The following is a 16338-nucleotide window of genomic DNA, read 5'->3' as shown; positions in this document are numbered from 1 at the left end:
GGCCTGTTTCCACACCATGGCTCTATCTACCTCAATAACCCAATTAGGCTCAATAACCTTTTATAGTGTTGATGAATGTAATCTATCAATCTCAGTTTAGAGAAGAAGGATCCCGACCTGAAATGCCATCTCCAGAGAAGCTGCATGACTTGCTGAGTTACTCCAACACTTTTTACTTTCCTCAATTCAGATATGTTATGGCTGCACATGCTTTTTGCTTCTGTGCAAGCCAGCTTCATAACTTATATTCTACTGTCTCAGCTTCTTATAGTGATATTTCCAGATTTTCCTCAGTCTCTGCCTCAGCACCTGAGACCTGGGTTAATTGGTGTCTATTATTATATGTATGGCTGCAGGCAACGACATTTCCAGACCGAAAGGTCTGAATGACAAATAAAGGATCTAATCTAATCTAATCTAATCTAATCTAATTCCTGACCTTGGGAGTTGTCTGTGTAGAATTTGCCCAGGAGACCGGGAGGATTCCCTTCGGCTGTTCCAGTTTCCCTCCATATGCCACACAGATATGCGAGTCGGCAGTTAATTAGCCACTGCCAATCGCCCTGAGTGTGCATGTGATTCCGTATTTCATCAAAGCTTTCCTTCTGCAGAAGTAGGGACATTTGTGATTACTGCGTAATATTTCATTCCATTTCCAACTCCTCAGCAAATGAAGTATGACCGAGACAATATTTGGGCATGGATTGGGAGGTGCTCAGCCTCAGCCTCTCCCTATAGCTCAAGCCCTCACGTCCTGGTTACATACTTGTAAATCTTTTCTGCACCTTTTCAATCTTAACAATAGGGTGACCAAATCTGTACACAATACTCCAAATGTGGCCTCATCAATGCCTCAGATTCCTAAACCTCATTGGTTGTCCCATTGTTATGAGCTACTGAACTATTTTCCTCATTTCAATGTGAATGCACTTTGCTTAGTGAAGTCCATCAGGTATGAATTCCACTGTGTGACATCATTTAATGTAAACAAATTTAGATGATACAGCTTTCTATCTCTTCATCCGAGTCATTTGTTTATCATGAAACATGACTAATTTGCATATGACTAATTTTGTAAAATATCTATTATCTGTAAACTGTACTTTCTCAACTAATTCCACGTCTAAACCAGTAGGTTACCTCATGTCCTGTATACACTCCTGTTTGTTAATAATAATTAATTTAAACAGAACCTTATCAAAGGTCATTGAGGGGGTCCATTTAAATATTATCCATATGCTCCCGTTTACCTCCAAAAAAACAATCAACTACATTTCATAGATTTTACAAATTTATGCAAGGCATCTCTGATCTATTCATTTTTCCTCAAAGGTGAATTGTGTAAAAAATGAATTGCAGACGTCCTAAATGGTTTGGCATAAAGGTTTTGCTTCATTCTATATCTAATTCTACTACATCTGAAACTGAGCAATTGAAAGAAATTGTGTTTAGTCTCCAATGTTTCTGTCAGTGTGGTGTAATTTAGAGCTGTACCACATGGAAACAGACCCTTTGGCCCATCATGTATATGCTGACCTATTTGGTATACTGGGCTAGTCTCATTTGCTTGCATTTGGTCCACATCTCTCTAAACCCTTCCAATCTATGCATCTGTCCAAATGTATTTTACGAGTTGTAGTTGTATCTGCCTCTGTAGCGTCCTTGGGCAGCTCATTCCAGATATAGACTATCATCTTAGTGAAAATATTGCCCCTATGGAATCTCCTCCCTCTCAATTTAAGCCTGTGCCCTCTTGGTTTTGAATCTTCTAGCCTGGGAAATGCAATAATTCTAATATGTCATGAGAATAAAGAATAAAAGTGACCACACAGCTTTTTTACTTTCACCTAATTTGGACCATCACAGATGACATTAATGTACAATAAATCCCGTGTCTGATTATCTGGAGAAAAGGAATAGGTGACGTTGGAATCCTTCTTCAGACTATGAAGAAAGGTTCCAACCAGAAACATCAACTATTCCTTTTCTCCAGAGAAGCTACCTCACCCTCTGAGTTCCTCCAGCATTTTGTGTCTATCTTCAGAATAAACCAGCATCTGCAATTCCTTCCTACACACCTTGCCTGATAATGTTTTGGATTTTGGTTCCAGTTTTAGAACAAAACTTACTACATTTAAAAAGAAAAAAAAATCCTACCAGTTTTTTTGGGGGGGACATTTTAATGCACCTCAATTGAATCTCAACCTCTTTTACGTAGAATATATGAATACATAAAGTGAAAACTCTAAATATTAGGAATATGAGAATATGTTTCTTACCAGGTTGGCAAATGGTTTGCTTAGACTTCAGCCTTATTGACTGTAAGATTGAGATAATGATAATTGATAAATTATTTGATTGATTAATTGATTAATTGATAAAGATAATTGAGGTAATTAACTGACTGAGGTAATGAACTAAGATTTTCATTGTGTCAATTATCCATAAAATAAATCACAAGATTTATCTTTTCAAATGTTGTCTTCTAAGTATTATTCCACAGTAGGGGAATCATAGAAACATAGAAACATAGAAAATAGGTGCAGGAGTAGGCCATTCGGCCCTTCGAGCCTGCACCGCCATTCAATATGATCATGGCTGATCATCCAACTCAGTATCCCATCCCTGCCTTCTCTCCATACCCCCTGGTCCCTTTAGCCACAAGGGCCACATCTAACTCCCTCTTAAATATAGCCAATGAACTGGCCTCAACTAATAATAATAATAATAATATATTTTATTGTCATTGCACGTCAATGCAACGAGATTTAGTATGCAGCTCCAACCGATGAAAAAGAAAAGTAAAATAAATAAATAAGCTGTGTGTCATGACCATCCGAGGGAGACAGTCCAGGGGGGGTGGGGGGCACTCAGCAGGGCCGGTTCAGAGCCGCTATAGCTCTGGGAATAAAGCTGTTTCTGTTTCTGGCCGGAGGGAAGTAGTTCAAACAGTCCGTTACAGGGGTGTGATGAGTCTTTATGGATGCTGACGGCCTTCCTGAGGCACCGTGTGTGGTAGATGCCCTTCAAAGCTGGTAGCTCTGTCCCAATGATCCTCTGCGCTCTGTGGATGACACGCTGAAGAGCTTTCCTCTCCGCCTCCGGGCAGCTGAGATACCACACAGAGATGCCATACGTTAATATGCTCTCTGTGGTGCAGCGGTAGAACATTGTCAGCAGCTGTTGGGGCAGACCAGTCTTTTTTAATGTCCTCAGGAAGAACAGTCGTTGCTGTCCCTTCTTGACCAGCGCAGTGGTGTTGGTGGACCATGTGAGGTCCTCTGAAATGTGAGTGCCCAGAAACTTAAAGCTGGACACTCTCTCCACACTTTCCCCGTAAATGGAGATTGGGGCGTATTCTCCATTATGGGACCTCCTGAAGTCAATAATCAGCTCCTTGGTCTTGGAGGTGTTTAGTGACAAGTTGTTACGTGCGCACCAGTCCGCCAGGTTCTGCACCTCCGCCCTGTATTTTGTTTCTTCACCGTTGGTGATCAGCCCAATCACTGTTGTGTCGTCTGCAAACTTCACGATGGTGTTGGTGTCGAATGCAGGAACACAGTCGTGAGTGAAGAAGGAGTAGAGCATGGGGCTTAGTACACAGCCCTGTGGTGTGCCAGTGCTCAGGGTGATAGTGGAGGACAGGTGCGGGCCCAGTCTCACTGCCTGCGGTCGCTCCGTCAGAAAGTTCAGGATCCAATCGCATATCGGCGAGCTGAGGCCTAGCTGGTGGAGTTTGGTGGTGAGCTTGGTGGGGATGACCTTATTGAATGCAGAGCTATAGTCAACGAAGAGCATCCTCACGTACGTGCCCTGTCTGTCCAGGTGAGTCAGGACAGTGTGAAGAGCCAGAGAGATGGCATCCTCTGTTGATCTATTTGCCCTGTATGCAAATTGATGAGAGTCCAGTGAGGCAGGGATGCTGGATTTGATATGGGAGAGTACCAGCCTTTCGAAGCACTTCATTGGGATTGGAGTTAGGGCAACCGGGCGGTTGTCGTTCAGGTTGGTGACTTTGGACTTTTTTGGCACCGGCACAATGGTGGCTGTTTTCAGGCACTTGGGGACCATTGCCAGAGATAAAGATAGATTGAAGATTCTCGTGAATACCTCCACCAGCTGTACAGCACAGTCCTTTAGTACCCTTCCCTGGACTCCATCCGGGCCTGCAGCCTTGCGTGGATTGATCCTACGCAGAGCGCACTGTACCTCCTGAGTGCTCAGTGTTAAGGCCTGTCCCTCCGCCATGGCCGGGGTTATTCCACTCCTGGTGGTGTTGCCAGTTTCGAACCGGGCAAAGAAGGTGTTCAGTTCATTGGCCAGTGTGATATCACCGTGGGGGCAGGCGGGGCTGCTCTTGTAGTCAGTGATGTCCCTGACACCCTGCCACATGCTTCTGGTGTCCGCGGTATTGAAGTGTTCTTCTACCCTTTGCCTGTGGATGTCTTTGGCCTTTTTTATGCCTTTGTTCAGGTTCGACCTGGCCGCACTGTAGGCAGAAGTGTTCGACCTGGCCGCACTGTAGGCAGAGCTACCTTCTGTGGCAGAGAATTGCACAGATTCACCACTCTCTGTGTAAAAAATGATTTTCTCATCTCGGTCCTAAAAGACTTCCCTCTTATCCTTAAACTGTGACCCCTTGTTCTGGACTTCCCCAATATCGGGAACAATCTTCCTGCATCTAGCCTGTCCAACCCCTTAAGAATTTTGTAAGTTTCTATAAGATCCCCCCTCAATCTTCTAAAATATAGCGAGTACAAGCCGAGTCTATCCAGTCTTTCTTCATATGAAAGTCCTGAAATCCCAGGAATCAGTCTGTAGCATGTAAGACTATTCTAATAGTCTTGTGGATTATGTTCATTTTTTCATTTCTTTTTATAATGGGCCCTTGGATTATCTTGATTAAACAAACATAAAACCATGTTTATAACAAGATTTCATCTGTCTGGGAATCAAATTTGGTCTTATCTATCGTTAGATGAAATCCAGGAGACTGGGCTGCTTTATGTTTAGACTAACGTTCATAAATGTTTTATTATAACCGGTGAGGAGAAAATCAACTAAAATGCAGTTTGGCTGACAAATTAATACAAGCTTTACGGGCTCAGGATAAAATAAAAGCCGACAAAGGATTAATCAAATGGCTTTTAATCAATTAAGGAATACCTGATGCCCTTTCTAAATTAACTGTTCAATTGCACCTTCATTTTGAGGCAGGAATAACTGAATGCTGGAGTCTAGGAGGATAATCTATGTGGTAACAGCTTTGAGAGGCAGTGATAATTATCAACTCTGAAAGATAGTTGGGAATTAATTTAACTGACTATCCGATATTGACATAAGGATATTGACAATGGAGAATATACTGCGGATAGGTGCCATTTTGGGTTTGGACCCTTTTTCAGACTGCAGAGGTGCCCAAAACTTCACCTATCCATGTTCTCCAGGGATGCTGCCTGACCCACTGAGTTACTCCAGCTTTATTGTCGTTTCTCTGTAAACCAGCATCTGAAGTTCATTGTTCTACGCTCAATACTGACCTACGGTTTTGCTGTTTTGGGTACATTCCTCAATGTAAGAAAAGCAGTTGTGAGATTTCTATAACTGATAATTTATCCAGTGGCTTGTGGTCATTTGTTATTTATTCTGTTGACTTTAACCCACAATTTAGATTGAACGTCAGATTCATGTAACAGAGGGCTGAGCAATTTTTTAAAATGCACAAATTACATTTCCTTCAAATTTACAACTGGAAATCATTTTATTCTGAAGTTAAACTGTTTTCTTTTCTGGAAGACGTAAAATTAGCATGCAATTTATTTTTGATTAAATCAAAGCAAAGATTTTTTTTAACTGATGAATAGAAAAATTATTACTAAAAATATAGCATTTACAAATATTTGTCAACGTTTTGTTTCGTGTTTGGACTAAACTTACATTTGGGATACATAATTCCAATTCAATTCCACAAGGCTAATCTTATTCCTGTTATTCATTCACTTACAATACAATACAATACAATACAATTTATTGTCATTTTGACCCCTTGAGGTCCAAACGAAATGCCGTTTCTGCAGCCATACATAACAAACAAATAGACCCAAGACACAACATAATTTACATAAACATCCATCACATTGCTGTGATGGAAGGCCAAAAAAACTTATCTCTCCACTGCACTCTCCCCCCCGATGTCAGAGTCAAAGTCAAAGCCCCCGGCGGGCGATGGCGAATTGTCCCGTGGCCATTAAAGCCACGCCGGGTGATGCAAGGTCGCACACCGGGTCTTGGTGTTAGAGCCCCCGGCGCGCGCTCGCAGTCCCGCGGCCATTCCAAGCCACGCGGGGCGGTGCTGTAAGGCCCCGCTCCAGGAGCTCTTCAACCCCGCAACTCGGGCGGGAGAAGTCGCCGTTGCGGAAGCCCCGAAAAGCGGACTCCCTCCAGGGACCCGCAGGCTCCCGGTGTCACTGTCCGCCAAACCCGCAGTTGCAGCCACCGAATCTCCGGGGGTCGGGTCGCAGCAGCGTCCACCACAGCTCCACCCGCTCTGGACTCGGCCAGCTCCGCGACGGTGAGGTGAGTAGTCGGCACCACAGCCCCCGGTCTTCCTGTTGGAGGCCGCTCCTCGTTGCAGCCCCAACGACAACGGAGACCCGACAAAGAAAAGGTCGGGTCTCCCGTGCAGGGAGAGATTTAAAAGTTACCCCCTCCCCCCCCACACCACCCCCACCCCCCCACACACATACCTCAACAAAAAATAACAAAAACTACATAAAAACATAGACATAAAATAATAAAAACGCAGACGGACTGCAGAGGCCGCTGCTAATGAGAGTCGCGCCGCCCGCCGCCCGAGAGTCAGCCAGTTCCCAGCAAATAAACAATTAACGATCCTAGATGATTAGTTCCAAATTATCTATTTATTTATTACCTTCCACAGCTCACTGAATATGTTGTAAAAAATGTTGAAAAAATTGATTAGGATAAATAAAAACATAATTGCAATTCTGTTAGTATGTAATTTTTACTTTTTGTGATTACAAAATGTCTAATAAAGGAACTATTTGTACCTGAATGGATTTATACCATGAGTTTAGCAATGTTAAACAATGTTGCCAGCAGATTAGACTTTACTCTGCAGGTAATTGTCATGTTTTAGATGAGGTATTGATCATTTTCTGTAACTACATCTGTCAATTGTATCTATCTCTGGGAATAACATAGTAACAGTCTGAATCGGCATATTATTGTAAAGCGAGATTAAAAAATTGATAAGTCAGTTTACTAAATTTCAAATTATACTTTCTTCAAAAAGTATCAAAGACAAACATTAATGAAACAAAAAAAAAGGATTACCATAAATAAATACATCATAGCAATTCTGTTAGTGTGGAATTTTTTACTTTGGTAATTACAAAAGTGCAAAGTAACACTAAAAATCTAGCACTGATAAACGTTCTAATAAGCAGAATGGTTAATCGAAAACACCAAGACTACCTCATGGAAGAGTAATTTGTTAGTTAAGTTTACTTGGTTAACTTTGTTCTGTAATCATTCAAATTTATTGTCCACTTGGTGTTATAACTGGTGAGAAGAATCTAAATGAGTCAATATGCAGCACATATTGTTAGAAAACTCAGGAATTCACAAAAACCCAGATGTTAATGTGGGAATACTGTTGGTTTTTAATCAGGGATCAGAAAAAATCCTATGCATAAAGTCAATGACTGTTGAGATGCATGCTATAGTTACGTTTCCAAATGGTTGCTCTATAGTGCCCAAATTATGCATAGAACCATCCCAAATTTTCATTGCTGAATTTAGTCATGTTGACTTTCTGCTGTTTGTGTATCCCCATGAACTAACATTACTTCTTCTTAAGAACCTCCAGCTTTCTCTTTTTTTTAAATATTGGTATTTGTTAAAACTGAATGACCATATCTTTAAGAAGTGTTTTTATAATACAATGCAACTGGAATATATTACTTAAGTTAAAGGTAGACACAAAATGCTGGAGTAACTCAGCAGGACAGGTAGCATCTCTGGAGAGAAGGAATGGGTGACGTTTCGGGTGGAGACCCTTCTTCAGTCTGAAGAACCAAAGTTGTATTGCCTAAGACCAATGAGCAAACAATACTTTCTTCTGGAAGTTAGAATTATATAGTGTGTGGGATATTATAATTCATACAGTAATATAGTTTAATGTTGTATCTGTTCTAGCCTGAGAATAGCGATTTAAAAAGATTCCAATTCCAATATTGAATTGCAAGGGAATAAATTATAAACATGCCTTTTCCATGGAAGAAGTGAGAGGGAATTTTATTTCCTGGAAATTCAGTTCTATGAAAGTTGTCCTTTTAGGAACAATAACGTCCTGATCTACAAACAGTGCAATGGATGTTTGAGTGTCTGCAGAACACGGTGGATGTTGGTTGGGAAGAGAACGGTGTGGCGGTGTGTGAGGAACTCCGAGATAGGACGTTTCTTTGTTTAAGAAGAAACTGCAGATGCTGGAAAATCGAAGGTACACAAAAATGCTGGAGAAACTCAGCGGGTGCAGCAGCAGCTATGGAGCTCCATAGATGCCGCTGCACCCGCTGAGTTTCTCCAGCATTTTTGTGTACCTAGGACGTCTCTTTGGCGGCCTTACCTAGATGCAGTTGTTGTTTGACCCCGTGATCTGGCTGAGGGTCATGGACTCGGTGTACTGTTGGCTACTGGTGGACAGGGAGCGACGGCAGGAGCGCTGGAAGCGGTGGCTTCTCCCGTGGAAGGAGCCGCTGCCTCTGTGCTGGTTGCCCAAGTACTCCTTGTAGTTCTTGGTCAGCAGCGTGTAGAGGAACGGGTTGATGCAGCTGTTGCTGTAAGTTAGGCAGGTCATAGAAACATAGAAACATAGAAATTAGGTGCAGGAGTAGGCCATTCGGCCCTTCGAGCCTGCACCGCCATTCAATATGATCATGGCTGATCATCCAACTCAGTATCCCGTACCTGCCTTCTCTCCATACCCTCTGACCCCCTTAGCCACAAGGGCCACATCTAACTCCCTCTTAAATATAGCCAATGAACTGGCCTCGACTACCCTCTGTGGCAGGGAGTTCCAGAGATTCACCACTCTCTGTGTGAAAAAAGTTCTTCTCATCTCGGTTTTAAAGGATTTCCCCCTTATCCTTAAGCTGTGACCCCTTGTCCTGGACTTCCCCAACATCGGGAGCAATCTTCCTGCATCTAGCCTGTCCAACCCCTTAAGAATTTTGTAAGTTTCTATAAGATCCCCTCTCAATCTCCTAAATTCTAGAGAGTATAAACCAAGTCTATCCAGTCTTTCTTCATAAGACAGTCCTGACATCCCAGGAATCAGTCTGGTGAACCTTCTCTGCACTCCCTCTATGGCAATAATGTCCTTCCTCAGATTTGGAGACCAAAACTGTACGCAATACTCCAGGTGTGGTCTCACCAAGACCCTGTACAACTGCAGTAGAACCTCCCTGCTCCTATACTCAAATCCTTTTGCTATGAAAGCTAACATACCATTCGCTTTCTTCACTGCCTGCTGCACCTGCATGCCCACTTTCAATGACTGGTGTACCATGACACCCAGGTCTCGCTGCATCTCCCCTTTTCCTAGTCGGCCACCATTTAGATAATAGTCTGCTTTCCTGTTTTTGCCACCAAAATGGATAACCTCACATTTATCCACATTATACTGCATCTGCCAAACATTTGCCCACTCACCCAGCCTATCCAAGTCACCTTGCAGTCTCCTAGCATCCTCCTCACAGCTAACACTGCCCCCCAGCTTAGTGTCATCCGCAAACTTGGAGATATTGCCTTCAATTCCCTCATCCAGATCATTAATATATATTGTAAATAGCTGGGGTCCCAGCACTGAGCCTTGCGGTACCCCACTAGTCACTGCCTGCCATTGTGAAAAGGACCCGTTTACTCCTACTCTTTGCTTCCTGTTTGCCAGCCAGTTCTCTATCCACATCAATACTGAACCCCCAATGCCGTGTGCTTTAAGTTTGTAAACTAATCTCTTATGTGGGACCTTGTCGAAAGCCTTCTGGAAGTCCAGATACACCACATCCACTGGTTCTCCCCTATCCACGCTACTAGTTACATCCTCGAAAAATTCTATAAGATTCGTCAGACATGATTTACCTTTTGTAAATCCATGCTGACTTTGTCCAATGATTTCACCACTTTCCAAATATGCTGCTATCCCATCTTTAATAACTGACTCTAGCAGTTTCCCCACTACCGATGTTAGACTAACTGGTCTGTAATTCCTCGTTTTCTCTCGTTAACCCATTCTTAAAAAGTGGGGTTACGTTTGCTACCCGCCAATCCTCAGGAACTACTCCAGAATCTAAAGAGTTTTGAAAGATTATTACTAATGCATCCACTATTTCTGGAGCTACTTCCTTAAGTACTCTGGGATGCAGCCTATCTGGCCCTGGGGATTTATCGGCCTTTAATCCATTCAATTTACCCAACACCACTTCCCGGCTAACCTGGATTTCACTCAATTCCTCCAACTCCTTTGACCCGCGGTCCCCTGCTATTTCCGGCAGATTATTTATGTCTTCCTTAGTGAAGACGGAACCAAAGTAGTTATTCAATTGGTCCGCCATATCCTTGTTCCCCATGATCAACTCACCCGTTTCTGACTGCAAGGGACCTACATTTGTTTTAACTAATCTCTTTCTTTTCACATATCTATAAAAACTTTTGCAGTCAGTTTTTATGTTCCCTGCCAGTTTTCTTTCATAATCTATTTTTCCTTTCCTAATTAAGCCCTTTGTCCTCCTCTGCTGGTCTCTGAATTTCTCCCAGTCCTTCGGTATGCTGCTTTTTCTGGCTAATTTGTACGCATCATCCTTCGCTTTGATACTATCCCTAATTTCCCTTGTTATCCGCGGATGCACTACCTTCCCTGATTTATTCTTTTGCCAAACTGGGATGAACAATTTTTGTAGTTCATCCATGCAGTCTTTAAATGTCTTCCATTGCATATCCACCGTCAACCCTTTTAGAATTAATTGCCAGTCAATCTTGGCCAATTCACGTCTCATACCCTCAAAGTTACCTTTCTTTAAGTTCAGAACCATTGTTTCTGAATTAACAATGTCACTCTCCATCCTAATGAAGAACTCAACCATATTATGGTCACTCTTGCCCAAGGGGGCACGTATAACAAGACTGCTAACTAACCCTTCCTCATTACTCATTACTCAATACCCAGTCTAAAATAGCCTGCTCTCTCGTTGGTTCCTCTACATGTTGATTTAGATAACTATCCCGCATACATTCCAAAAAATCCTCTTCCTCAGCACCCCTGCCAATTTGATTCACCCAATCTATATGTAGATTGAAGTCACCCATTATAACGGTTTTGCCTTTGTCGCACGCATTTCTAATTTCCTGTTTGATACCATCTCCAACTTCACTACTACTGTTAGGTGGCCTGTACACAACACCCACCAGCGTTTTCTGCCCCTTAGTGTTTCGCAGCTCTACCCATACCGATTCCACATCCTGCAAACTAATGTCCTTCCTTTCCATTGCGTTAATCTCCTCTCTAATCAGCAACGCTACCCCACCTCCTTTTCCTTTCTCTCTATCCCTCCTGAATATTGAATATCCCTGGATGTTCAGCTCCCAGCCTTGGTCACCCTGGAGCCATGTCTCCGTGATCCCAACTATATCATAGTCATTAATAGCTATCTGCACATTCAACTCATCCACCTTATTACGAATGCTCCTTGCAATCCGTCCCTTTTGCACAGTTCCCCCTTACCCCAAAACAGATCCCAGTGATCTAAGAATCTAAATCCCTGCCCCGTGCACCAGTTCCTCAGCCACACGTTCAGGTCCCGTATCTCCCTGTTCCTGCTCTCGCCAGCACGAGGAACTGGAAGCAAACCGGAGATAACAACCCTGGAGGTCCTGCTTTTCAGCATTTTTCCGAGCTCTGTAAAGTCACGCTGCAGAATATTCATCCCCTTCTTTCCGACATCGTTTGTGCCGACATGCACTACCACTTCCGGATGTTCACCTTCGCCCTTGAGGATTTTCTGCACTCTGTCCGTGACATCCTGGATCCTGGCACCAGGAAGGCAGCACACCATCCTCGCATCCCGTCTGTTGCCGCAGAAACCCCTGTCCGTACCTCTCACAATGGAGTCTCCTACTACAATGGCGTTGCCTGCCTTAGGCCTTTTTGGTTTCGGCTCAACAGCCCTATTCGCATCACAAGCCAGTCCGCCGCCCAGTGTAAACACCTCTTCTGTCCCGACAGCTTCTAAGTGGGTGAACCTGTTCACAAGAGGTACAACCCCCGGGGACGTTGGCATTCCATGCTTCCCTCCCGTTCTCACTGTCTCCCACCTTCTCTCTTCCAGTACCTTAGGTGTAACAATCGTACTGTAGGACTTGTCGAGGAACGACTCCGTTTCTCGGACGAACCGGAGGTCATCCACTTGCTTCTCCAGTTCCCCAACACGGCCCTTCAGGAGCTCTACCTGGATGCACTTTTCGCATTTGTAGCAGCCAGAGGCACCAGCGGTGTCCTTGACCTCCCACATACTGCAAGCATCACACTGAATCAGCTTGCCTGACATCTCCTTCTTTCGTCTCTCCCTCTGCAGTGTTTTGCGTAGTCTCCTCTCCTCAGCCTCCTCTCCGAAGACTCTCGAGCCAAAGACTCACACTTCCTTCACAGGGCCGCTCACTCACTGCCGCTCGCTAAGAGCAGTCTTGCTTAAATTGACTGATAAATTGCCTGATTTACCAATTTACAAACCAAATTCCTCAGTTTTCAACTGTTTTCACTTCTCTCCTCCCACTTGGGCTAGAGCCAATCAGTCATATCTCTTGCTAATCTCCTCCTCCTCCTCCTCCTCCTGCTGCTGCTGCTGCTGCTGCTGCTGCTGCTGCTGCTGCTGCTGCTGCTGCTGCTGCTGCTGCCAAAGCTACAGCAGTTCTGAGTCAAGTCTGCCTGTCCTTGACCTGTACTTAAACTGTTTTCACTTCTCTCCTCCCACTTGGGCTAGAGCCAATCAGTCGTATCTCTTGCTAATCTCCTCCTGCTGCTGCTGTTGTTGCTGTCATCAGGTAGTTGATGTGGCTCCTTGTCTCCTGGGTCAATGAGCGAGGGGACCGGTAGTGCTGGGTCATTTGCCAGACCCAGAAAGGTAGGAAACAAGCCCAGACGACCACGACGATGGCAAAGATCATGTAGAGGACCTTCTGGTTGGGCGTGCGCCTGGTTTGTTTATCGTTGAAAGTGGCCACCTGGGAGACCCAGTATGTCCTCGCTAACCGTATGTAGAGATAGCCAATGATTAACCCAGGGGCTAGGATACTGGTGGTGAACAAAGCGCTCAGGTAGATCCGGAAGACGTGTGCGCTCCAGGTGGGGATGCAGATATATTTGCCCCGGGTTCGGGTCAACCTGATGGCAATGATCATGGGCAGTGCCAGAAGCAAGGAGGCGAACCAGACCACCAGGGCAATGGCTTTCCTGTAACTTTTGGACCTCTTGACCGTGTCCAGGGGTTTGACCACGGCCAGGTAGCGCTCGGTGCTCATCACGGTCAAGGTAAAGATGCTGGCGTGCATGGTGAGGAAGTCAACACTGAAGAGGACCCGACAGCCGATGTCGCCGAAGTACCAGCCTTTCAAAAAGTAAGTGCAGACGATGAAAGGGATGGTGGAGAGGTAGAGGAGATCGGCGAGTGCCAGGTTGATGATATAGATGTACATGGAGGCGGCCGATCTCATGGTGTGACACATCACCGCCAGCGTGTAGATGTTCCCCGTCACCCCGACGAGAAACATTAGGGACAGGATGATTCCAATGGAGCAGGTCACCAATAGTTCATCCACCGAATCCGCCGCTGGTAGCCGGGCAGTTACTGAAACGTTGGTGGAGATTGAACTGTTCCACTCAGAAAGGCCAGCGACAGTAGCCATCTCTCCAGAGAACAAGTCCCAATTGGGAGATCCACTTCCACTGCAATCTCAGCGGTTAGAATGCCCGAAAGTGTATCCTTTAAGCATGAGAACTTTATTTTTCTCTTGATAAAATAACATTACACAAATTCCCAGTTACCTTAGACTGGGGGTTGAGTTTTACCTTGAAGAATAGACGAGAAACTGCAGATGCTGGTTTATAAGGGGGGAAAAGATATAAAGTGCTGGAGTAACTCAGCGGGTCAGGCAGCATCTCCGGAGAACATGGACAGATGACCTTTTGAGTCCAGACCCTCCTTCAGAAGATGAGTGTCAGTATGCGATCCTTTGGTCAAACCATCACAGATTAGCAAGACGCAAGGAACTGCAGATGCAGGAATCTTGAGCAAAACCCAAAGTGCTGGAGGAACTCAGCGGATCAGGCAGCATCTGGGGAAGGAAATGGACAGGCGACTTGGCGGGGGCTCTGGACCCTTCTTCAGACTGATGAGGAGGGAGTCAGTGGACCTTCGGAGGCTCTCCGTCTCTGGCTTCCAACGCGGTGCGTTCGCCACTAACTCTGATCGCTTATTTATGCCATGGATGGCGCTGACTTTCGCTTCCCCCTTTTACTTGTTTGAAGCGCCGACAGTTCAGAGCCGTGCCCGTTCATTCGTTGCCTGCATTGCTGTTTCTGCAGGAAGCGGCAAGGTGTGTGTATGTGAGTGTATCGGAGGTGGGGGCGTGTTGTTCAACGCAGGTCCCAGTACAACCCGGCACCAGAGCGAGTAGCCAGACCCCTTGTGTGCTGGAGCTGAAATTCTCAGGAAGGGAAATCAGTAAAACTCTTTCACATTACTCCAAACTGCTAATGCATTTAAAATGCAGGAAGGAAGTGTAGATGCTGGTTTAAACCGAAGATAGTCAGACGATAGACTATTTACATGCACATGCATGTACATGCACTATTTTCATACCATGTCGTCGTTTTAATATGGGACTGCATTATTTTAAATTACATTAAATAAAATTCTATGAAGGAGTATGGGATTTGGTGCTATTTTTTTCTTAGCATTTTAAGGATTTTGTTTTTGAAATTACTCTGCTATTGTTCGAGATTATTATTATTTTCGGTAGATGACACCGGTTTGAATTGAAATGTTTGTCCTGCACCTATTGGGAGCGATTTTCTGTATTGCTTTCTCCAACACGGAGTGCAGTATTTTTTTTAACAAACCGTGCAAGTTGCCTTTTAATCGCTGAACAATTAAACGAGACCCTATCTAACGAGTGGGTCATAGCAAAAGGATTTGAGTATAGGAGCAGGGAGGTTCTACTGCAGTTGTACAGGGTCTTGGTGAGACCACACCTGGAGTATTGTGTACAGTTTTGGTCTCCTAATCTGAGGAAAGACATTCTTGCCATAGAGGGAGTACAGAGAAGGTTCACCAGACTGATTCCTGGGATGTCAGGACTTTCATATGAAGAAAGACTGGATAGACTCGGCTTGTACTCGCTAGAATTTAGAAGATTGAGGGGGGATCTTATAGAAACTTACAAAATTCCTAAGGGGTTGGACAGGCTAGATGCAGGAAGATTGTTCCCGATGTTGGGGAAGTCCAGAACAAGGGGTCACAGTTTAAGGAGAAAGGGGAAATCCTTTCGAACCGAGATGAGATAAACATTTTTCACACAGAGAGTGGTGAATCTGTGGAATTCTCTGCCACAGAAGGTAGTTGAGGCCAGTTCATTGGCTATATTTAAGAGGGAGTTAGATGTGGCCCTTGTGGCTAAAGGGATCAGGGGGCAGAGAGAGAAGGCAGGTACAGGATACTGAGTTGGGTGATCAGCCATGATCATATTGCATGGCGGGGCAGGCTCGAAGGGCTGAATGGCCTACTCCTGCACCTATTTTCTATGTTTCTATGAGTGCGTTTTCTTGTTAATTCTTGCAATTGATCCCGTTTACTTTCCCCATCTTTCAAGAAATGCGTCCTTTTTAAATAACGTTTATCCCATTCCTCCTCCGCGTCCACATCTCAGGTGCCTATCAATGTCAAAGAGAGAAAAAATAACCCCGTTATTTTAGAAATATAGCAAGGAAACGAGCCCTTCAGCCCATCGAGTCCATCCACGATCACCTGTTCACATTCGTTCTATGTTTTCCCTCTTCCTCATCCACCTCCTACACACTCGGGGCAATTTATCGAGAGCCAATTAACCGACAACCCTGTACGTCTTTGGGACGTGGGAGAAAACTGTAGGAAACCCACGCGATCGCAGGGAGAACCGGCGAACTCCACACAGGTCAGGATTGAACCCGGGTCTCCGGCGCTGTGACGCAGTGGCTCTACCAGCTGTGCTGCCCTTAACTCCACC

At 44.6% G+C, this 16338-nt stretch overlaps 1 protein-coding gene across 1 annotated transcript; it reads right to left on the bottom strand.

Moving 5' to 3' along the window:
- Window positions 1-8650: 8650 nt before the first annotated feature.
- LOC116966210 (urotensin-2 receptor-like) lies at window positions 8651-13980 on the bottom strand. The gene is made up of 2 exons (XM_033012357.1): window positions 13109-13980; window positions 8651-8873 (listed from the first exon to the last, which is right to left on the bottom strand). The coding sequence occupies exons 1-2, from the start codon at window positions 13978-13980 to the stop codon at window positions 8651-8653; spliced, it is 1095 nt and encodes a 364-aa protein (XP_032868248.1).
- Window positions 13981-16338: the final 2358 nt, after the last annotated feature.

Source organism: Amblyraja radiata, chromosome 36 (genome assembly GCF_010909765.2).
Source record: "Amblyraja radiata isolate CabotCenter1 chromosome 36, sAmbRad1.1.pri, whole genome shotgun sequence".
Lineage (NCBI taxonomy): Eukaryota > Metazoa > Chordata > Chondrichthyes > Rajiformes > Rajidae > Amblyraja > Amblyraja radiata.
Note: the sequence above shows the minus strand (reverse complement) of the source record. Positions and strands in the feature narration are given on the sequence as shown.

Bases quoted from the DNA above. Each gene is read 5' to 3' on its own strand.
- LOC116966210 (XM_033012357.1), bottom strand. From the start codon at position 13,980: ATGGCTACTGTCGCTGGCCTTTCTGAGTGGAACAGTTCAATCTCCACC. The intron at 8,874-13,108 runs AACAACAGCAGC...TTCTATGACCTG, and splicing joins ATCAACTACCTGATGACAGC to CCTAACTTACAGCAACAGCT.